This window comes from Ursus maritimus (assembly GCF_017311325.1).
Source record: "Ursus maritimus isolate PB19 chromosome X unlocalized genomic scaffold, ASM1731132v1 scaffold_X1, whole genome shotgun sequence".
Lineage (NCBI taxonomy): Eukaryota > Metazoa > Chordata > Mammalia > Carnivora > Ursidae > Ursus > Ursus maritimus.
The window spans coordinates 31,775,058-31,799,073 of NW_024423319.1; the positions used below are offsets into that span (position 1 = coordinate 31,775,058).

Below are 24,016 nucleotides of genomic sequence, written 5' to 3' on the forward strand. Positions count from 1 at the left end.
TCTCTCACTGCAAGTGTTTTTAGAAATTCTAAATTACCTTTTCTTTTCCCCTACAACCTGCCCTGTAACATCTTCTGTGTTCACTTTTTGTTTCTCTGGTTTCAAAAATATAGTGCTTTTCACTGATCAGTGGGATAAGACCATGCCATCTTTAAAAGAACATACTTATTGGGGTGCCTGGCTGGTTCGGTTGGTAGAACATGCGAGTCTTGATCTTGGGGTCATGAGTTCAAGTCCTACGTTGGGTGTAGAGTTTGCTTTAAAAAAAAAAAGAACGTAATTATCATATTTAGGGAGAGTTCTTTGCATCCAAGAGCTGGAAGGAACCTTACAGATTACTCGTCATACCTTTATACCTTGGAAGAGAATGTGATATTCCTGTTGGATCACTTTTCCTTCATGCATGGTTGTATTTGATGATTCAACCCATTCTTAATTTATATTTCCTTTTTATTATTTTATCCCATTCCATCAACTGTATTACAAATTAATGTTTAAGACTAGTCTACTATGAAAGCCTCAACTAGATTTGTCTTTATAGGTGGGCTTACATTGGAGCTGTTCTCTGGTCTGCAATTAACTCACTTAATTCCTTATTAAGTGATTATTAAGTAATTCCTTATCAAACACATAGTTTGACCTAGCTTTAGTTTGAAGGACCCACAAAATATTTGAAACAGGATTTTGAAAAGTATGTGGATGTTCTCGGTTGTGAATAGGCTATCCAATCCCTTGGCATCACCAAAGTGAAGCAATTTTCATTCCTTATGAGCACTTTCCTACAAAGGTGGTATGTATATAATCATTTCTTTTTAAGATTTGATTTATTTATTTGACAGAGAGAGAGAGCACAAGCAGGGGGAGCGGCAGCCAGAGGGAGAGGGATAAGCAGGCTCCCCACTGAGCAGGGAGCCCCTTGCAGGACTTTGTCCCGGGACCCTGGGATCATGACCTGAGCCAAAGGCAGACGCTTAACCGACTGAGCCACCCAAGCACCCCTATATAATCATTTCTGAATGATTCACAGCTAAACAAAAGTTCATGGAATTGGAACCAACATTTTGATCTTAAGGAGACTGAAGACCTGGATCATCAGAATATTTTTCATAGACATAGTGCTGCACTATATAGACAGATGCAATTAGAGACTGCCTTTTTTCGAAATGACACAATGTGATCTGGGACGAACAACCTTTAAAAATCAAACAATAGTAAGGAAAGTTAATGGTATTTATCTTATTTATTTGATCCTTATATGCTATAAATGAACTGATACACTTTTGTACTAGGGAGCAAAGTTTGCAACTGGTTTTGTTACCCTGGTTTATATGAATTATGCAACATGGTATTCGTTAGTAGATAATGGTGAGAATTTGTTATTATTTTTATATCATTTAACCATTTGGAAAGGAATTATTTCTTTTCCTGTGATTTCTTTACAAGCGAGTGTCCTGCCGGCTGTCCACCTATCTTCTAGTGTAGTGTCTGGCACATAGCAGTTGCTCTATAAATGCTGAGTTGGATAACTGAATTTAGAGAGAGTCGTCTTTAGGTCCGTAGCCCTGTGCAGATCATTTCACTTAAGAGTGTTGAATTTCTTCATTTGATATATGTAGTAATCTAATATATCACAGTCTTATTAGAGAGTAAGTTATGCCTTTCTCTCCTATGAAGAAAACTAATCCAAAATCCTGATTCTGTTTCTTGCTTGCTGATAAATACCACAATGCTGGCACAGACTGAAAGTAATTTTAGTAGAAGCAATTTACCAATGACCAGAATACTTTAGTCATGGGTCATCAAATAGTAATTTGATAAAGAAAATAAGATTATAATCTGTTCCAAGACTGTAACTACTCTTAGACTTAAGAGTTATTTGACTTGTGTTCACATATCCTTTACTATAACGGAAAAAACTATTTTAGACAAATGTATGTTTTAAAGCTAGAATGTTTGCACTTAAATGATAACATGTTTTGCGTGTGTAATTTAAAAAAAAGGAATGGCAGACGAGGAAAACAGGGACTCTGACTAGAGCTTAGGAGACATGAATTTAAAATTAGCATTCAAAAAATCATTCACATTTGCTTAACTTCTTAATTGTTTTGTACTTAAAAGGACTTCAGCCTAATTGCAAAGGTTTGGCAAATACTAGATTTAAATTAAATAGATTTTCCTTCTATCAAAAATGTTTAAAATATTCTAGCTATGTCTCCTGAGGCAAGGGAAACACTAGCAAAAATAAATTTTGGGGATTACATCAAAATAAAAAGCTTCTGCACAGCAAAGGGAACAACCAACAAAACTAAAAGGCATCGTTAGTGAATAGCAGAAGATATTTGCAAATGACATATCCGATAAAGGGTTAGTATCCAAAATACATAAAGAACTTAAATAACTCAATGACAAAAAGACACAAATAATCCAATTAAAAAATGGGCAGAAGACACAAAGAACAGACATTTCTCCAAAGAAGACATGCAGATGCCAACAGACACATGAAAAGATGCTCAACATCGCTCATCATCAGGGAAACGCAAATCAAAACCACGATAAGCTATCACCTCACACCATTTAGAAGGTCCAAAATGAAAAGCACAAGAAACAAGTGTTGGTGAGAACGTGGAGAAAAAGGAACCCTTGTACGCTGTTGCTGGGAGTGCAAAGTGGTGCAGCCAGGTGGAGGACTGTGTGGAGGGTCCTCAAAAAATGAAAACTAGGATACTGTACCATCCAGTCATCACACTACTGGGTATGTACCCAAAGAATGTGAAAACCCTCATTCAAAGGTGTGCATGCACCCTTATGTTTATTGCAGCATTATTTACAATAGCCAGACTATGGGAGCAGCCATTGATGGATGAATGGGTAAAGACAGTATGACACACACACACACACACGAATATTATTCAAACATAAAAAAGAATCAAATCTTGCCATTTGCAAAAACATGGGTGGATCTACAGAGTATTAGGCTAAGTGAAATAGATCCATCAGAGAAAAACAAATACCATATGATTTCACTCATGTGTGGAATTTAAGAAAACAAACGAACAAAAGAGGAAAGAGAAAGAGAGAGACAAACCAAGAAACAGACGCTTGACCATAGAGAACAAACTGACGGTTACCGGAGGGAAGGTGGGCAAGGGGAATGGGTGAAATAGGTGAAGGGGATTAAGAGTACACTTATCTTGATGAGCACTGAGTAATCCATGAAACTGTTGAATTACTACATTATAGACCTGAAACTAATGTAACACCCTACGTTAACTACCCTGGAATGAAAAGAAAAAAATAAACAAAGGCTCAGTCAGTTGAGTGTCCAACTCTTGATTTCAGCTCAGGTCGTGATCTCGGGGTTGTGAGATCGAGCCCCATGTCTGGCTCCCGAGTTCCGCATGGAGTCTGCTTGAGATTCTCTCTCTCCCCCTCTCCCTCTGCCCCTCCCCGTGCTCTAAATAAATACATAAATAAAATCTTATAAAAATAAAAATGTTTAAAACAAATGGTTTTGTGGGGCCTGGGTGGCTCAGTCGTTAAGCATCTGCCTTTGGCTTGGGTCGTGATCCTGGGGTCCTGGGATCGAGCCCCACATCGAGCTCCCTGCTCAGCAGGAAGCCTGCTTCTCGCTCTCCCACTCCCCCTGTTTGTGTTCCCTCTCTGTCAAATAAGTAAATAAAATCTTAAAAATAAAATTAAATTGTTTTACACATTACTTGGTTAACAATAGAAATAAAGCATAGCTGTTACTATGTAAAACAGCATACTCTAAAACAAAACAATTGATAGTTTGTGAATAGATTTGGGTTTTTATTTATATTCTAACCATTAAATATATATTTATTTTGGATTATTTGCTGGAATGTGTGTTAGGTTAAGGGCTAATCAAAGAAGCCTTGAACCTGAGTGTGGGATTTGGTTTCTGTTCAGGAAGTAGTGAGGAGTCATTGAATACCTTTGAGCAAGGAAGTGACTTTCAGAGTTATAAATACAGTCACAGTATGCGAAGTAGCTATGCTGTGACAACTATGTACTTTATATTAATAAACCAAATCCAAGTAAGAAGTAATAGATGCCAGAAGCATGGTGTAGGGGCAGTGACAGTGGAGAGAAGTGAAGGATAGGAACATACTAGAGAGATACTCAGTAGTACTTTGACAGTTGCCAGGACGTAGGAGATTGGGAAGGAGCAGGAGTCAAAGATGACTGAAATATTTTGATGATAATGATTTTATTCTAGAATCCAAAATATCCTATCTATGGCTCTCTTGAATGCATGACACTTGGATTCCTGAACTTTCTTCTGTCTGACCAAGCTTCCAGAAATGATCATTAAGAACTATGTAGGTTCTTAATGTAGGTTCTTGGTGGAGCTTGCAACTCGATCTTGGGGCTGTGAGCTTGAGCCCCGTGTTGGGTGTAAGGATTGCTTGAAAAATAAAATCTTTAGTAAAATAAAATAAAATCTTTAAGAACTATGTAGTCAAATTTGTTTCCATTGAGAGTACATTTAAATAAACCAATTTTCTCATTAAAGTGGGATCTATGAAAAGATTAGATCTTACAGATTTAAAATGACTTACCGCTTCAAGAAGTAGCTGGTGTAGATGGCGCGAGTGAGGAAAGTAGCGTTTAGAGTCGCATTTTCCTACCAGCTGGGCAGAATTTAACACCTCAACTCTTTGCTCTCCTTACCTACTTGGTGACTCTTCCCTGTCTCCTTCTCACCTATACTCTGAGAGTCAGAAATTATAAATTGGGGCGTGAAACACTGGTTTGAAAGACTTTGGGGGGGGGCCCCCGGGTGGCTCAGTCGGTTAAGCATCTGCCTTCGGCTCAGGTCATGATCCCAGGGTCCTCGGATCGGGTCCTTCATTGGGCTCCTTGCTCAGCGGGGAGCCTGCTTCTCCCTCTCCCTCTGCCCCTCCCCCTGCTGTGCTCTCTCTCTGTCAAATAAATAAATAAAATCTTTAAAAAGTATTTTAAACAAAAAAATAAAAGACTGTAGGAAGGAAGGAAGGGAAGCTTCTCTCTTCTTGCTAAATATCCTTCTTTCCAATTTATCTCTAACAGATCAAGGCAGTACTTCATTACTCCTTCACAATTTGTAACTACCTCCTGCAAAACACATACACACACAGTCTGAAAATGCTCTGATTATCTTTGATTTAAAATTCTTTTTTTTTTAATATTTTATTTATTTATTTGACAGAGATAGAGACAGCCAGCGAGAGAGGGAACACAAGCAGGGGGAGTGGGAGAGGAAGAAGCAGGCTCATAGCAGAGGAGCCTGATGTGGGGCTCGATCCCATAACGCCAGGATCACGCCCTGAGCCGAAGGCAGACGCTTAACCGTTGTGCCACCTAGGCGCCCCTGATTTAAAATTCTGACTTAGGGGTGCCTGGGTGGCTCATTCAATCAAGCTTCTGACTCTTGATTTCAGCTCAGGTCATGATCTCAGGGTCCTGGGATCAAGCCCCGCATCAGGCTCTGAGCTCAGGGGGAATCTCCTTGAGGACTCTCTCCCTCTCCCTTTGCCCCTCCCCCCACTTAGTGTGCTCTCTCTCAAATAAATAAATCTTTTAAAAATAATAAAATAAAATTCCCACTTAAATGACGGGGAAATGAGAATGCTTGACACCTACCGTGTCATACTGTTGAAATGATACAGTCTGCCTCTACCCTTTTGGAATTCCACCCAAGAACACACGCTCTATTTAAGCCAGAAGTCATAATTTTCCCAGAAAGAAACACCTTGCCCCCAAAGTGGCAAACTTCCCAATGAATTTTATTTTGTATCTACTCCCTCCAAAAAGAAAAAAAAAAGTCTGCCTTCTAGGAGTTCATTACTAATCTTATTAAGAATATTTAATATGGGATGCCTGGGTGGCTCCGTTGGTTAAGTGTCTGCCTTCAGCTCGGGTCATAATCCCAGGGTTCAGGGATCAAGCCCCACATGGGGCTCCTTGCTCAGCGGGGAGCCTGCTTCTCCCTCTGCCTGCCGCTCCCCCTGCTTGTGCTCTCTCGCTCTCGCTCTCCCGTGCCCTCTCTCTGGCAAATAAATAAATAAAATCTTTTTTAAAAAAGAATATTTAATATTTAAGGTAAACAAATATAGCCATGGTACATAAATACTTTCCCCAGAGGAGTCCTTCCATAGTATTACTGTGCTGTGGAAAAAACCTTCTAGAAGTATTTTTGTAGAGCATTTTTTGTTACATCAGCAGAGTTGTCTGTAGCTGGGTCTTGAAATAGCGTTGTGATATAGAACTGAACATTATCATCTTGTTAAAATAGTTTTCTAGGAGCGTAGTAAAATGTTGGATCTTGGCGGTATTTGAGGAGAAAAACCAGAAGCCATTTCTGAGGTTAAAAACTTCATTTTAACTCTTAGACTATGATACTTGAATGTGTGAATTGGTGGGTGGGCTATAAAGGACAGTAAAGATTTTTTGCATCTCCTAACAACTTGAGAAATTAAGGTAGGCAATGGTTATGTAAGCAGAGTAGAAGAGGGATAACTTACAGTCTTCGAACAAAGTTTTATGGAAAAAAAAGCCCACCTTGGGGCACCTGGGTGGCTCAGTCAGTTGGGTGTCTGACTCTTGATTTTGGCTCAGGTTGTGATCTTAGGATTGTGAGATTCAACCCTGTGTTGGGCATACGTACTGGGCATGGAACCTACTTAAGACTCTCTTGCTTCCTCTCTCTCTGTCCCCCCCCCCCAAAATCTTAATGGTGACACAGATGTGTACAAAATGGAAAATAATTTTAATTTGAAATATTATGTAAATTTGATTCTTTGCTTCCACTGGCTCCATATCCAAGATGAGCTTGAAAGAACTGTCCTAAGTGTGATTCCCAGATTCACTGGGTTGAGGGTCTGTCCTCTGATACTTTTTTTTGTATTGCCTTGCCCTTTCTGAAAAATAGTGGCTACCATATTAAAACATTGATTTGATTACATCACATTAAACATGCTATATGAAAATATGATTGATTCAATCCTGAAATTTTTACCACATTCATTGAAATAATTAGAGATGCCTCTAGGTCCTTGCAAAATCAAGGTTGAGATTTGTTACATTTATTACAGGCTTTGAAGACATAGAGGCAGTGGGACTCAGAGCTGCCAATTATAATTCTTAAAACCAAATGCAATTGGTTATTACTTGGTAAGTTTAAAAGTCTTACTCTTTGGATTTTTTTTGTCATGGTTCCTTTTAAAAGAGAAATAAACATTCCCTGAAGATCTGGTCATGAATTATTGACTTTATGAAGTTGAATATAATGAGGAAATTCAGAAAAGGCAGGAAAGGATAGGATTTTTACCACTTGATTAATGATTCTTCTGTTCCCAAAGAGACTTGTCTCAGTGATTTCTAAGTGGTTTTGAGTTTGTGGAATCTGCCTTTATAATAAACTCAAAAATTGGATAACTTGGATGTTTGAATATTTAATAAACTGACATTTTAGGCAGGCATAAGCCCAATTCTTTAATAACATGCTCTCCATTGAAATGCACCATAACTCAACAGTCACATTTCAAAGTTGGTGGGCCACAGATAATAGAAGTAAAATGACACCTTGGTTAACAGATCTTCTGGGAACAAAAGCAAAAAGCTCCTTTAAAGAAAGTTGGCCAGGGTATTGGATCTCCCATTCCAGTTTCTTCGTTGGGGGATTGAAGGAGAAGGCATGCCCCCCACCTTAGGAACAGCTAGACTTCTCGACGGCAGGCCTAGCGCTGGCTGTAGGGTGGTGCATCCTTCCATAGGGCTTATGTGTGGCCAGAGGCTTGTAACTGTTACTTTCTCTGTGTCCTGGGAAGGGGGTTATTGACAGTGATGGGAGCACATGTTTTCCCCAACTCACATCTACGTATTGCCATCTTCCTATACTACTGTCTCTTGTGGACTCTCTTACCCTGTATGGCTTCTTAGGGCACGGGAGCTTTGACGTAGTTATTTTATATATAGTAGGTATGGCATCAGCATTTAGGAATTCATTCTTTTGCTTACTCTTTTCTCTCTACTTGGGCTATGTATGTATGGATCTATCTATATCTTTTCTTACAATATTAATAAGAAATGTGAAGAATGAGGGGCACCTGGGTGGCTTAGTCGATTGACCATCTGCCTTTGGCTCAGCTCGTGATCCCAGAGTCCTGGGATCAAGCCCCATGTCGGGCTCCCTCCTCGGCGGGGAGTCTGCTTCTCCCTCTTTGTCTGTCCCTTCCCCCCACTCAGGCTTGCTTGATCTCAAATAAATAAATAAAATCTTTAAAAAAAAAGAAATGTGAAGAATGAGAAATAGTATATGAACCAAGCTTCTAAACAGAAGAATTTTCTGGTCTAGATACATGAGACTTGATATAGTTTAATTGGTATATGAATTTTACAAGATGAGGAAAGACTAAGGTATTGAAATATGGTAGGTAGAAGGAACAAACATTAATTTTAAAGTTTTTCAGGGACAGGATTGAGATATTCGGTGCAAATGCTTTATGCATTGGATAATTAACTTTCATCCTGTCGTTATCTAATGGAGTATCATTTGTCATTCCATTTGTTTAGCCCAATTCCCTCATCTGTGTCGTAGTGCTATTTCTGTGATAGTGATGGGTGGCTTTGGAATTCAGAATGTGTTCCCTTAAATGCTGATATCAGTAATGTGAAGTTCTCCCTAAATTTGATCTGAGTTATATCCTAAGATAGGCTACCTCCTTACCCTCTAAGTGTTGGGAGAATGGCCTGAGAGATTTTTAGCATTGGTATTGTTTTCATGGAAGTGGGAAAAGTGGCTAATTTTAGGCTGAATTAATCCAACCAGAAAATTACTTCCCTTTAACAGAACATGTCTTTCTGAAAGACAACTATCATATGATTTCTCTCATCTATGGAACATAAGAACTAGGATGATCGGTAGGGGAAGAAAGGGATAAAGAAAGGGGGAGTAATCCGAAGGGGGAATGAAACATGAGAGACTATGGACTATGAGAAACAAACTGAGGGCCTCAGAGGGGAGGGGGGGTGGGGGAATGGGATAGACCGGTGATGGGTAGTAAGGAGGGCACGTATTGCATGGTGCACTGGGTGTTATACACAACTAATGAATCATCGAGCCTTACATCGGAAACCGGGGATGTACTGTATGGTGACTAACATAATATAATAAAAAATCATAAAAAAAAGAACATGTCTTTCTGAGATCTTCCTTGTATTTATCAATTAAGCATTGAAATGACAATTGCTTAGGGCGTATTTTTCCTTTTTTTTTTTCCCCAGGATTGGTGTAATAGGAACATTGTGGGCTCTGGGATCAGACTCAAGTTCAAATCATAGTTGCCAGACTCATGGTGAAGCCTTAAACTCTCTGTGCTTCAGTTTCCTATCTTTAAAATGGGATTGCTATGAGGATTAAGTAGCCCAGAGAATGTGCCTGGCACAATGCCCAGTACATAGCAGGTGCTGGGTAAACAATCTCATTCCTATGTTAAAACTGACGTCAGCTATTTATTAATGTGATTTTATTTTAAACGTGACAGACATATGCATATAGAGAAGCTTCTTTACTTTAGAAAATCATTTTGCAGTCTGACCCTATCACCTTGAACTGAGACTTTTTCTCTTTTTGCGGATTCTGGTATTGCCACAGCACAAAAGAAAGCCTTGGAAAGATTAGCCTCCATTTTATATCCTACATGCTAAAGATTTCCACTAGTGAATTCATTGCAAGTTGACAATAAGGTACTTATACTTGTGTCTTTAAAAAATACAAATAAATAACTAACCAAAACTTTATCTTTCCTCATTTCTTTCAGACAAGCCCCTCAGTCAGAGCTACGTTCTCCATTGTTTCTTAAACAGCAATTAATTTAGGCCTTATTAAGAAAAGTTGCTATGATATTTGTAATTTCTTTACATAATGATGCTGTAAATGACATTTTCATTGGGACGTATCTTTAAAATATTTGAAGTTTTTAAGTTTTTTTCTTCCTTTAGGTTAAAATACCAGGCTTATTTTATATGTATTTCCTTATTTCATAAGTTAGAATTTTCTTTCTGATTTTTTAAAAACAATTTCCCATTTTTTTAATGGAAGTTGAGTGAGAGAGAGAGAATGTGTGTGTGTGTGTGTGGTTTGTGTCATTCGGTTTTTGTTTGGGGGGGTTGAAGGAGGATAAGATTCTAACTTTCGTGAGGTAGGAAGGTTAAGATCTTCAGAATTTAAAAAAAAAGATCTTTAGAATTCGATGTAGTATGCATACTTTGAATCTATAGAAAAATCTATGGGGAATAACTTCTACAATCTTAAGTTATTAATTTATTTCTCAAGGGTGGAAGGAAATACCTTGACAGATTTAGCACTCAAATTCAAATGAGTATGAGAACAGGTGGCGAAATTTCTTCTCCACCTGCCATGCAACTTTATCACAAGAAATGTTTCATTTAGCAAATGCTGCAGCTAGCAGACACGTCTCTGTTTCAGAGCAGGAAAACAAATGGAGGGGGAGTACTTCTTTGAAGAAAACCTTTTTCTTGATTTTCTTTTTAAATTGTGAGTGTGACAAATACGTATTTCATTTTTCTGGGGGATGGGCGGCGGAAAGCATGAGTCAATGCCTTGATTAACTGACCTGATTGTTTGTGTTGTTATACCATTCATGGCTTTCATTACTGTGTTTACTTACGTTTTGTTTTGTTATTGTTGCTGTTCTCGCATACTAACCCACTGGGTACTGACTTTCGGTTAGGATAGTATTATTACTCTGAGAAATTACAATATCTGTATTGTAATTTTAACACTAACTTAGAAACCCCTACTCTTTTGTCACGGTGGAATTATGTTATTAAAATACATTGTTGGAGGGCGCCTGGCTGATTCAGTCGGTAAAGCATGCGACTCTTGGTCTTGGGGTTGTGAGTTCGAGCCACACGTTGGGTATAGAGATTACTTTAAAAAATACAATCTTTTAAAAAAATACACTGATGGGTTTAACCACTTCGTAGTGTAACGGTAGCAAGCAAAAAGAAGTGCGAAGAACAGTTTGACGACTATCCTGAGAGTCTTGGGCGGCACTTTTTTCCTGCAAGTCCTGTATTCTCCTAGCATCTTTCATGCATAGCCCTCTTCATGTGCTGTTCTTCATTTGTTGTGAGCAGGAAGTGAATGTGGCTGCGCATGGGTTGGCGCATAGAATATCTCCACCGAAAACTGCCAAGTGTTTCACGTGTTTTCGTGCTACTAATTTCAGAAAGCACCCTTTTCCTCGACAAGGAAATTTGACCTCACCTGGCTTTCTGTATAACATGATCTGGTGCTTGCAGTGATAGAAAGCAAGAAACCGAGATGGGCAGTTCATCGTTTATCAAGCTAAGACCTCATTTTTTAAACAAAAAAGTACTCATTTCGGTAGATTGGAGAGGGATTATTTTTTTCTTTTTCTTTTCCTTTTCCTTTTTTTTTTTTTTTTTTTTTTTGGTATGGAGTGTTGGAACACTGTTTGAGGCTTTGAAGCCAAATGATGCAATTGTGAGATGCTCTTCCCTTGCTCACACTGCATACCAACAAACCCAATTGCTACAGTGAATTCCGAGAGTACGGCTTCTTTATAGAGCATGTACCAAACTATTAACCTCTACGGAACCATTCACTATAGAAAACATATTTCAACCAGATCGACAGAACACTCTGGCTGCAGCCTTCCTACCAGGTCGGATGTGTAATACACAATCCTTTCTTGTCCTGGTATGCACTATAAAAAGAAAAAAAAGTGTGCCCGTTGGATGATTTTTAAAACTTAAAAAATCCATTTGGGTGAAGAGTGCCACGTAGACAGCAGGGGCTTAATACATGTTTGCACTAGCAATTTCGAAAGTGTATCTTCAAATCTTGAAGTGTATAAATTTAAAGATGGAATCTTTGCTTTAATTTGCATATCCTGGAATACTAATGAGTTTGAACGTTTTTCTCTCTGTTAACCATTTGTACTTATGTCTTTATGAATTGTGTGTTCATATCATGGACACATGTTTCCCTTGGGGGTGCTGTTTAAATTATGGCAATTTTTTAGGCAAGATTTCAATGTTAGCATCACCCTGTTAGCCTAACAATTGCTTAGACTTTCAATTTCTTTCGTCTTCACATAGCAATGCATAGAAATACCAGTTTGTGTATGTTCCATGTGACACCTTTCAGTAAAATGGTCAAACGGTGCTTCTGTCTCTACCCTTATGCTCTTTGAAAAAGTAATTGTTCTCTTTGACCCAGCACAGTTGAGTGATTCTTGCACACTTGGTGAAGGATTGCTTTTGTGCTCTGTGGTTGGTCATCGTTAAGAAAATAAGATGTGTCCAGTGGCAGTGGGGCGGGCTGGAGGGCCTGATAGCACTTACACAGATGTAGGAAGAAGCTTTGAGTTTTGCGATGGGAGTATTTAGGCAGGATTTGCTTGATTCGAAGTCAGCATGTAAAAGTGGATCCAAATAGCAATTGTTTTAAGCAGAGCTACGAAATGATTCTTCTTACATGAATTTACATAGAACCAAAGCTTTCCTGCATAATTGTCTTATAAACTTCAAAGCCATTATCTACTTATCTACTGTAAACACTTGATTGTTCAGATTGTGGGGCTGGAGGAAACAGAGGTACTTTAATGTTAGGTAGTCTAGGAAGAATTAGTGGTCATTAATAATCCTACTGTGTTTCTTACTGCCAGCATTAGCCTCATGTAGTCAACCCTCAGACCGGGATGTAATTTACAACATGAAATTGCTTTAGAAAAATTTTCCTGAGTCGGTTAATCCCTCCGTATCAGGGTTTCTCAAGCTTGGCCCTCTTGACATTTTTGCCGAAGTACATCGTGGCTGTGGAGAACTTTCCTGTGCCTTGGTGAGATCTTAAGCCACATCCCGCTAGAGGAAGGTAGCGCGCGCACACACCCCCACACCCTTGGGACAATGACAAATGGCTCCAAACGTTACCAAACATGGGGAGGGGAGAAACAAAATCCCCTTGGTCCCCTAACCCCTTCTGAGAACCACTGGTCTTTTTATTGCTTGTAACCATATGACTTGAAAAAGTAATATTTAAAAACTTATTTGTCCTTGGAATTACTCAGGTAATCATTCTTTTAAGGATAGTTTGGTGTATTTTGTGGCCTGGGCTTTGCAAAGAGGTTTTACCTCCTTGCGGTGTTGAAACACAGTGCTCTTCACATCCAGCCAGTAAACGTAATGAGAAGGAGATAGAAGAGAATATTGAATCTGCCGGAAAGGTTGACAAGGCATGTGTTGTTACTGATGCAGAAATAATAGGGAGTGTTCGGAATGTTAAAAAGTCAAAGTATGTTGATAAAAAGTCACGAAGAAGATGATTGTAGTGAAGGCTTCTTCAGCATTTGAAGTAATTAATTAGAAAGGCAACCATATTATCTTGCCAAGAAAAGGCTGCATTTTCACATTCTGCTTTTCAATTTTAGGAGCTAGAGACAAATGACAAGTAAACAAGTTGTTATCTGTAGTTTCTTCAAAGAAAGCAATTTCCAGGATATGTCATAGGCGCAATGTGTGTGTCCCTTTTACATCCGTGGTTCTATAAGATGATAACTGATGGTCATTGAAAGCACTGCGTGAGAAAGAAAGGTCCACAAAAATCAGATTCTGTGTTCATCCAGATGACATATGTTAAAATTCTCATGCGCTAGGTTCTGTGCAGGGAATACAGAAAATAATAAAACATTCTGGTTGGATATTTCATTAAAATAATTCTGTTTGAATGGAAATATTTGCCCTCAGTCTATTTCCCACTTTTCCCATTAATTCTGTATGTTTAAATGTCTGTCTGCAAAAGCTGTTTAAAGGGGTGTGTGAGTGTGTGTATGCTTTATGTCCTGTATATAATTTAATTCTTTTTAAGGCTATTTCTGAAATTAGTAGAAAGCTATATTTTCTTCTGTGCTTGTTAAAATCTTATTTAAATTATTCTCTTTATTAAATATCCATGAGAGTTGAATAAAACATGGCCATATATTATTAATTCATTTTTGGTTATACTATGGCTCTAATATCCTTAAGAAGAATTGATCTCACCCTTGAGGCCAGAACTTTTGCTAATTATTACAAGATTTAAAACCATTTCGTTGATGTCAGGATTCAAAAAAGCAGGATCTTAGAGTATGGTAGTCTTAAAACTTTTTTTCTTGTTCAAACTGATCAACTGAGGTTACAGGTATGGTAGGGAACAAGTGAAATCTTCATGATATTGGATAGGCCGGAGTTAGTAAAACAAACAGTTTGGGGCGCCTGGCTGGCTCACCCGGTGGAGCGTGTGACTCTTGATCTCAGGGCTGTGGGTTCCAGCCCCTTGTTTGGTGTAGAGCTTACTTATAAATAAAACCTTAAAAAAAGAAAAAGAAAGGGGCGCCTGGGTGGCTCAGTCGGTCAAGTGTCTGCCTTCGGTTCAGGGCGTGATCTCAGGGTCATGAGATAGAGCCCTGTGTTGGCTTCTGCGCTCAGCAGGGAGTCTGCTTCGCCCTTCCCTCTACCCCTCCCTCCTCTCTCACTCTCTCTCAAATAAATAAAATCTTTTAAAAAAGGACAAAAGAAAACAAATAATTCAACATGTAGAAAGTTAGAGGTAAATAACAAAAGTGGAGTTCCAGCACTTGAAAATGTGTTCTTCCTCTTCCTCTCCCAGTGTCCGTTTTAGCAGTCTACATCCTGAATGCACAAACCCATTCAGAGCCACCGGCTCCCTGTGCTTAGATGATTCCGAGACACTTTTGGCCTAAGGAAACACAAGCCTGCCTAGTCTAAGGGATACTAAAATGTTGTACTGTGGTGGTCAATTTTCAGTGTAACCTGAGGCCCTTTATTAAATACTTTGCATGGTCTCTGGGAAACAAATTGACCGGCTGACTACAGGTTCTCCAGTCCTTTTTATGGCCCCCGAAAAAATACTAATGTAATATATGCATGGGCATTGTGTGCATTTATTATTTTTACTTGTATTTCTTAGAGAAGATGGGAATGCCACCTGACTCTAGTGATTTAACTGAATAATCCCAAAATGATCAGTGAGAGATACTGCTAGAAAAAGAAATTATTTCACGTGTACAATTTTTTGTTCAGTTGGGGGTTGATTAGAACTATAACTAATGACTGAAGAGGAGGCAGCGTATTACTATCAGAGTTAATCTTTGACTTTTATTAATGGGGTCTTTGGAATTTGGAGTCACACTAGACTTGTATTCGAATCCTGACCCAACTACTTTAATAACTTTGTGACCTAAGGTTACTTACTTTTAACCTTTTTGTAGCTCATTTTCCCTACCCTTAATACAAAAGAAATAATAGTAGTACCTACTGCATCGGATTGTTTTAAGGATTATATGAGGTCATGTGTGTAAATTTCTGGGCAGGCACCCCATATGTAGTGACTATTGAATAGATGATAGCTATTATTGTTATCTTTTAAAATGAGGTGTTCCAAAGTCATTTTAACTGTGAACAACACAATTTGATGTTATTGCTACCTAAATACTACAATACCAAAAACAATTACTCTGGCACTAAAAATACAAAAGCCCTTTGTGAATGCAGTTTTGAACTAGCTTTTAGGTTGATTTCTCACTTCTAATTTTTTTCTGACCTTGAAAACTTTTTTGCGAATATATAATTTCTTCTAGAATAGTATCAACCTACAGCACAAGGAAACACAATTCAGTATATTCCATAGTCGAATGATTGCCACTAGTGACTGGTTATTTCTCTAAACAACTTTTAATTTGCCTTTCTTTCTGACTTATAAACATTTGCAGATCTCTAGTGGAAGAGGAAGACCAACACATGAAATTGTCCCTTGGAAGCAGCGAAATGGGTCTCTCGTCCCATCTGCAGTCTTCCAAGGCAGGAACCACACGCATCTTTACCAGCAATACCCACAGTTCTGTGGTGTTACAGGTAATCTGAACTGTCCCTTTCGTAATATTTAAATGGATTTAAAAACCGTCCAGGGTGTTTGTGGTGTGAGATGTCGATAGCGGGGGGCCAGGAGTGTGCATGTGTGTGGACAGGGTGCATATGGGAACCCTCCGTACTCGCTGTTCCATTTTGCTGTGAACCTAAAACTCCTCTAAAAAAAATTAAGTGTATGAATTTTAAAAAAGAGCAAACAAACATCAGAGAAGAAGACTTGAGGGGAAAACTACATACCTTCCTGATAGATGTAAGAGGTAATAACTGACCTCAAAGGAGAGGACGGAAATACAATAGAAAGCCCAAAAAAAAAAAAAAAAGAAAGAAAAGAAAAGAAAAAAACCATCAAAAACTGCAACGTGGAGCTAATTAGCATAAGGATAAGCAGGCCTGGTACTCCTGGCAGTTGTGGACACTCCCTGACCTCTGTGGGCATTGCTGAATGTCTTCTAGATACAGTCAGATTCTATCAGTGTTCCTCTGGTAAGAGAAAAGCAATTTTTCTGAATGTATTTTTCAAAGAAATCTCCCCAGGTGAATTTCATGCAGATTTCTGGTCAATGACCATTAGGCTAAAGCAATATATAGTATAGAGTATTAGTGTGCAGTATCGTACATAGCATAGTAAGAGAGGAGTCCTCTGCTTGCTGTGTGGCTTTGTGCTGTCATGTAACTTTTCTGGGCTTCATTTGTCTTATCTCCAAAATGTGTCTTGACTAGGAGATCTCTAGATTCCATTTTAGCTCCCATCTGTAATTCCATGAGATCATATCTTCCATTATTTTGGTTTGTAATGGGAGCTGGGTTTTAGGGTTTGTTGTCCTGTGGGTCTCATCAGCAGAAATGTGAGGGTCAGGAAGGAGAAGCTTGCCAATTCCTGGCATCTCAATGCTATGTAAATGGTTTAATTGTTGGTTATTCAAGGCTGTGGGAAAAGAGGATGAGGGGTCAAGCAGATAGGAAAAGTCTGAGAGGAAGAGATTTTCTTGTTATATTAAAGTAATCTCTCTAAAGAAAAAGAGTCTCACTTACCCCCCCAACTATTACATCTACCCCATCCATGCCCATAGTCTTGCGCTGTAGCCAATGTGTATGCTCCTGCCAATTTTTAAAATGTACTTCAAACTAAATAATGGAAGCCACTTTAGTGCAGTGATATCAGATTTAGGGCAGTGGTCCTCAAATTTTAGTGCATTTCAGAATCACAAGGAGGAAGGCCTGTTAAAACAGTGGGCGCTGGGCACTGCCTCAGAGTTTTTGAATCAAAAACTCAGATAGATGTATTTTTAATAAGTTCCCAGGTGATTCTGCAGGACCAGGGAACATACCTTTACAACCACTGTTGTAGGTACAGGGTCCATCTTCTTCCGAGGAAGATGGCCTCTCCCTTTCTCCCTACGTAGCATATGAGGGTGAAGAACTAATTGCTTTAATGGGGAGACAGCAGGGGTACCTTATCAACAGGGAAATGCTAACATAAATTATGTTGTATAACAACTTTGTAAGAGGGTGAAGTAGATCTGTGCATAACAATGGAAAGAATATATTAAATGACAAAAGTAACAGGACAAATACGGCATATGCACGTGATGGAATATTATTCAGCTATATACAGGAAAGAAGTACTGACGCATGCTACAACATCGATGAACCTTCAAATGTGATCAGTGGAAGAAGCTAGTCACAAAAGGCCGTATTTTATATGATTCCATTCAGACAGAATGGCCAGAAGAGGGAAATCTATAGAGACAGAAAGTAGACTAGTGGTTGCTTAGAGTTGGAGAGAATGCAAGCATACGAGGGTGCTAAACGATCCAGGATTTCTTTATGAGATGTTGAAAATATCCTAAAATTGACTGTGGATATGGTTGCACACATTATCTGTGAATGTGCTAAAAACCACTGAACTCTACACTATAAATAAGTGAATTGTATAGCATGTCAATTCTATCTCAATAAAGCTGTAAAGTTATAGGATGGTATGTATTGTATAATCCCATCTATTGGTGGAAAAACTATACAATAAATGGGGTGCCTGAGTGGTGCCATCAGTTGAGCGCCCAGCTCTTTGTTTTGGCTCAGGTCATGATCTCACAGGGTCATGAGATCGAGCCCCTCGTTGGGCTCCACGCTCAGCACAGTGTGCTTGAGATTCTCTTTCCCTCTGCCTCTGCCCCTTCTGCTCATGCTTTCTCTCTCAAATAAATAAATCTTTTTAAAAAAAGGAGGAAAACTATACCATATATATATATGTGTGTGTATACATATATATATAAAACTATAAAACTACTTATATAAAACTATATAAAAACTATACTATATATATATATGAATGTAAATGTACAGCAAAAGGTCTGGAAACATTAGGGTGGCTGGTGAATGTTCTACTTTTTGCTCTGTATAATCTTGCACTGTTTAATTTTTTTTACAATGGAAATATTTTTGTGTAACCTGTGTAGTTTAAAAAAGATAATTGTTCTCTTAACTATGGGAAACAACGTGAGGGTTGCTGGAGGGGAGGTGGGTGGGGGGATGGGGTAACTACGTGATGGGCATTAAGGAGGGCACTTGATGGAATGAATGAGCACTGGGTGTGATATTGCAACTGTTGAATCACTGAATTCTACCTCTGAAACAATACTATACTATATGTTAATTAAATTGAATTGAAATTGAAATATATATATTTTTATTTTATATATAATTATATATATATAATATATAAATATATAATTATATATTTTATTTTATATATTTATAAATATATAAATATATAAATATATTATTTATGAATATATTTATATATTATATGTAATATAATATATTATTATATATATTATATATGTTTATATATTATATATATGTATAATTGTTGATAAAACCAGTATGGCTGGGTCTTAGACCCTTAGCTGTATTACATTTTGCCTTTGTTGGTCCCAGCTGTTGGAAAGAACAATGATGTGAAAGTAATTAGAGAGTTTGTATGGAGTAAAGGTGATCTTTCATCCACTGACTTTTTTTTTGTAATTGTACTATTTGCTGTGGTGACATAGAGCTGCCACTCTCTATTGCTATTGCCAAACTTTGCTCTCTTTAAAAGTCCATTAAAAATGATGTTCTCACAAACTGAGATTTTTAAGTAGCAGCACTAACAGAGAACTTTTTTCCCCGTATCTAATCTTAGGTGTGTGGCTGTCAAGGGAACAAGTCAGAGAAGTGTTTAATGTGTAAATGTTATCATTGTTTTAAAATTAGCAATCACACAAACTTCAGCTTCAAAAGGCATTAGGAGTCGCTGTCAGGGCAAGTGACCCATGGGGAGAAAGTGTTTTCAGAAGTCTCACCTTGGGGGTGCCTGGGTGGCTCAGACGTTAAGCGTCTGCCTTCAGCTCAGGGCATGATCCCGGGGTCCTGGAATCGAGCCCTGCATCGGGCTCCTCCTCTGGGAGCCTGCTTCTTCCTCTCCCACTCCCCCTGCTTGTGTTCCCTCTCTCACTGGCTGTCTCTCTGTCAGATAAATAAATAAAATCTTTAAAAAAAAAAAAAGAATTCTCACTTTGCAGGATTACCCACTGCATAACTCTAGCATGAAGGACTTGAGTTTAGGCCAAACCTGGAATCCTAATTTTACCACTAGTTATGTGACTTTGGGAGCCCTCCATCCTGTCTGGGCCAGTTTCCTTATCTATAAAATGGGTAAGAGATGTGAGGATTAAATGCGACAATTTATGGGAAAGTAAGGTACATCATAAATACCCATTTTATTTTACTTCCATTTGAGCCCAACATGGAAGGCGTCAGAGGAAATGTAGCTGATCTGAAGTGATGGGCGTGCCGGGGAAGGTATCCGTCTGGCTGGCTTGATCTGCTCCTACAGATTAGTCGTCTTGGTTAAACAGGCTTTCGCAAACTAGGCTGTCGAAGAAAGTGCCTAAAGAATCGTGATCCCTAATAGGCTTGGATTCCTAGAACCTTGAGCAGATCCCCAGAGAATCTGTGATGAAGTTAAGCAGTGCAAATTGCTTTCACTCAGTTAAGGAAGGTTAACCAGGGTTTGCTTAAGTAGTAATGGGTAAAATCAAGGACTATCTCAATTTTCCTCACTCCTTTAGTGTTTCTATAGATACGGCTATTTCTCATGGAAAGCTTCCATCCTTTGGCTTCACCTATTATCCCAGGTTGTCAACATTTTTCTTTTACTGCCCCATTTTATGGTAATTCATTAAATCATACCCTTCCTTGGCACCTTCATGCCTTAAAAATAACAGCTTTATGGAGACACAATTCACATACCATCTAATTCACCCATATAAAGTGCACAATTCAATGGTTTTAGATTTTAGCAAACTCACAGGGTTTTGCAAATATCACCACAGTCCATTGTAGAACATTATCATCTGCTCAGAAAGAAACCTTGTATCCATTAGCAGTCACTCCGCGTCTACTTCCAGCTCTTTCCCCAAACCTCAACCACCACTAATCTACTCTCTGTCTCTGTAGATTTGCCTATTCTGAACGTTTCCTACCAATGGAATCATAATGTGTAGTCTTCTGTGACCGGTTTCTTTTACTTCGCGCCATGTTTTCAAGGTTCACCCGTGTTGTAGCCTGTATCAGTGCTGCTTTCCTTTTTATGACTGAATACTATTCCATTGTATGGATATACCACCTTATTTTTTTAAATTTTTTTTATTATGATATGTTAGTCACCATACCGTACATCCTTAGTTTTTGATGCAGTGTTCCACGATTCATTGTTTGCGTATACCACCCAGTGCTCCATGTAACACGTGCCCTCCTTAATACCCATCACCGGGCTAGCCCATCCCCCCACCCTGGATATACCACTTTAAAAAAAAATTCATCCATCCGTTGATTGGACATTTAGGTTTTTTTTCTCCTTTTTGGCTATTATAAATACTGCTGCTATGAACCTTCAGGAAGAAGTGTCTGTGTGGACATGGTTTCATTTATCTTTCAAATATACCTAGGGGTAGAATTGCTAGGTCATACAGTAATTCTGTGTTTAAACTTTCAAAGAACTGCCAGGGTATTTTCCAGAGTGGCTGTACCACTTTCCGTTCCCAGCCACAGTGCATGAGGATTCCAATTTTCCAATTCTCGCCAACACTAATTATCTCTTTTTGATTGTAGCCGTGCTGCTAGGTGTGATGTGGTATCTCCTGGTTTTGCGTTGTACTTCCTTGATTGCTGACGATGTTGACCATCTTTTCATTTGTGCTTATGGCCGTTTGTCTATCATCTTTTAAGAACTGTCTACTCAGATCCTTTTCCCAATTCTTAGTTGGGTTACTTATCTCTTTATTTAGTCATAAGGCTTCTTTATGTATTCTAGATACGAATCCCTTGTGAGAACATGATTTGCAAGCTTTTTGCCCAGCCCCTTTGGTTTTATAGTCCTTGTTGTTCTGTTATCACTGTCCTTCATCATTTCAGTCATATGATATTTGCTTCTGCTTAACCTTAGTAGAGTTCATAGGACAGATGGTCAAGGCAAACCCCTGGAAGACTTCCGACTTTTCACTGTTCTCTAAACATATATTTTTTTCCACACTCAAGTCTTTGCACCCATTTCCTGGCCCTGAAATGCCCTCATTTTACTTTTTGTCTCTAGTAAACCCCTGTTTATTCATAATTACCCATCTTAAGTGGTAAGTGATAAAACTGGAATTCTACTTTTGCCCTAAAAACAGTTATACAATGGGTCATCCTACAGGGTGGGACTTCTAAGAACAGTCACTCCCCATGGACCTGTTCCCCTGACAGCTGCTTTAATTGCCTTTGAAGCTAGAGCTTGTGGGAGGCAGGCAGAGTAAGCAGCTTCTTCTAGTCTTCCCTCTTAGCCCTCGTTTATATGACCTGTCAGTGCGATTCACAACATCTAGGGTCTAATTTGTTGTTTCTGTACGCCTGTGATCTGGTGCTGGGGTACATGGCGAATGCTTAATAAGTGCCCATTATTATTACTATTGGAATACTTGTTATTGCCATTCAAAGAGATAATACATAGAAAGAGCCTAGCCCATCACCTGGCATGGAGGAAATACTCAGTGCTTTTCACTGCTATTATTGGTATTGTTGGTGGAATAAATGAATTTGGATGGCAGTTATAATAACTTTCATATGTACTTGTCTCATTGATACTTTAAACAATATTGTGAGATAGAAAAGGCAAGAATCATTCTCTCCATTTTATAGATTAGGAAACTGAAGCTCAGGGAGGTTAGGCGGCTTGTCCAAATCACACAGCCAGTAAGTGACAACAACTGGGACTTGAACACCTGTTTTCTGACTGCCGATTTGTTTTTGTAATCTGTTTTTGTAATTTGTTTCTTCTAATCTTGCTCTAAACTGTGTTATCTTTTTAAATGTAATGTCTGTAAATATTAAGTTTTCATTAATTAATATTAAGTTTTCACACATAATAACAAAGGCTAACAGATAATGTGTTGTGAATGATATAGTAAAGATTTAATTTTTTTTTAAAGATTTTAGTTATTTAAAGAGAGAGAGCTGGGGAGGGGCAGAGGGAGATTTATTTATTTATTTATTATGATATGTTAGTCACCATACAGTACATCATTAGTTCTTGATGTAGTGCTCCGTGATTCATTGTTTGCGTATAACACCCAGTGCTCCATGCAATGCGTGCCCTCCTTAATACCCTTCACTGGGCTAGCCCATCCCCCCCACCCTCTCCCCTCTAAAACCCTCAGTTTGTTTCCCAGAGTCCACAGTCGGGAGAGAGAGATCTTAAGCCGACTCTGTGCTAAGTGCAGAGCCTGATGTGGGGCTCGATCTCATGACCCAAAGATCATGACCTGAGCTGAAATCAAGAGTTGGATGTTTAAACAACTGAGCTGCCCAGGCGCCCCTATTCTTTTTTTTTTTTTTTTTTTAAGGATTGTGTTTTAAGTAATCTCTACACTCAACATGAGGCTCGAATTCACAACCCCAAGATAAATATTGGTCTAGAAGTCAAACACAGATGAGCTATCCTCAAAGTATTAGCTCATAACCCGAGCCTACCAGCTAATGCAGTATTACACACTCACTAATAAATGTCAATAATAAACTAGTTGAGATAACATTACTAAGTGAACATGTGCCCGTGTTAACTAAAGACAGAAACGATGTATCACTTTATGCTTAACAGCTTTGTAATAAAAATTCTATTAAACTGAAAAAAAAAGGAGTTGTATGCTCTCCCGACTGAACCAGCCAGGCGCCCCATAAAGATTTTATTCTTAATAGAAATAGTAGAATTATAAAGAAAGTCTTCCTGCCTGCCTGCCCTACTTCCCTTCCCCTATCAAAATTGGAAAAAAACAAAGCAAACAAAACAGACAGAAAAAATGTTAACTGCCAGTTGGACACATCCCTTTTACAACAAGGAGGCCATGACTGTAGTACCATGTTTCAGCTGGTAGCAATGTGTATTAATTCTAGAATGTTACCCAGGTAGAAACAAATTGCTTCCTGATTGTTGGCTGTGCTACTCAGACCTACAGAGTTTCCAAATGCCTCCCTGCTCTGGGTGTCTAAGCTCCTAATTGGCATTTTCTCGTGTTAAGACAAGTGCCTACCAGACTGTTCTTCCTATATTTTCCTCCATTTTTTGTCTATTTACTATTTTTTCTATCCAGTTTTAGTTGTAAAGCCAATAAAAGATCATTTTATAGTCTCAGATTATCTATATAATGCAATGTTAAAGAAGTGAATTATCTTAAGAGCCTATACAAATTACCTTGTCTTGGGGCGCCTGGGTGGCTCAGTCGTTGGGCGTCTGCCTTCGGCTCAGGGCGTGATCCTGGCGTTCTGGGATCGAGCCCCACATCGGGCTCTTCCACTGGGAGCCTGCTTCTTCCTCTCCCACTCCCCCTGCTTGTGTTCCCTCTCTCGCTGACTGTCTCTCTCTCTGTCGAATGAATAAATAAAATCTTTAAAAAAAAATGACCTTGTCTTGCCTTCCAGCAGGCTAACTTTATGAATTGCTTATGCTAAGGTGGACATT

The 24,016-nt window shown here is 38.7% G+C and overlaps 1 protein-coding gene across 5 annotated transcripts in view; it reads left to right on the forward strand.

The window, feature by feature from the left end:
- KLHL13 (kelch like family member 13) overlaps positions 1-24,016 on the forward strand; it is a 191,656-nt gene that overhangs the window by 133,434 nt on the left and 34,206 nt on the right. For all 5 annotated transcript variants that reach the window (XM_040628854.1, XM_040628861.1, XM_040628847.1 and 2 more), the window contains one exon: positions 15,825-15,966. In XM_040628854.1, the coding sequence (XP_040484788.1) occupies positions 15,825-15,966 (142 nt within the window). The remainder of the gene's footprint in view (positions 1-15,824; positions 15,967-24,016) is intronic.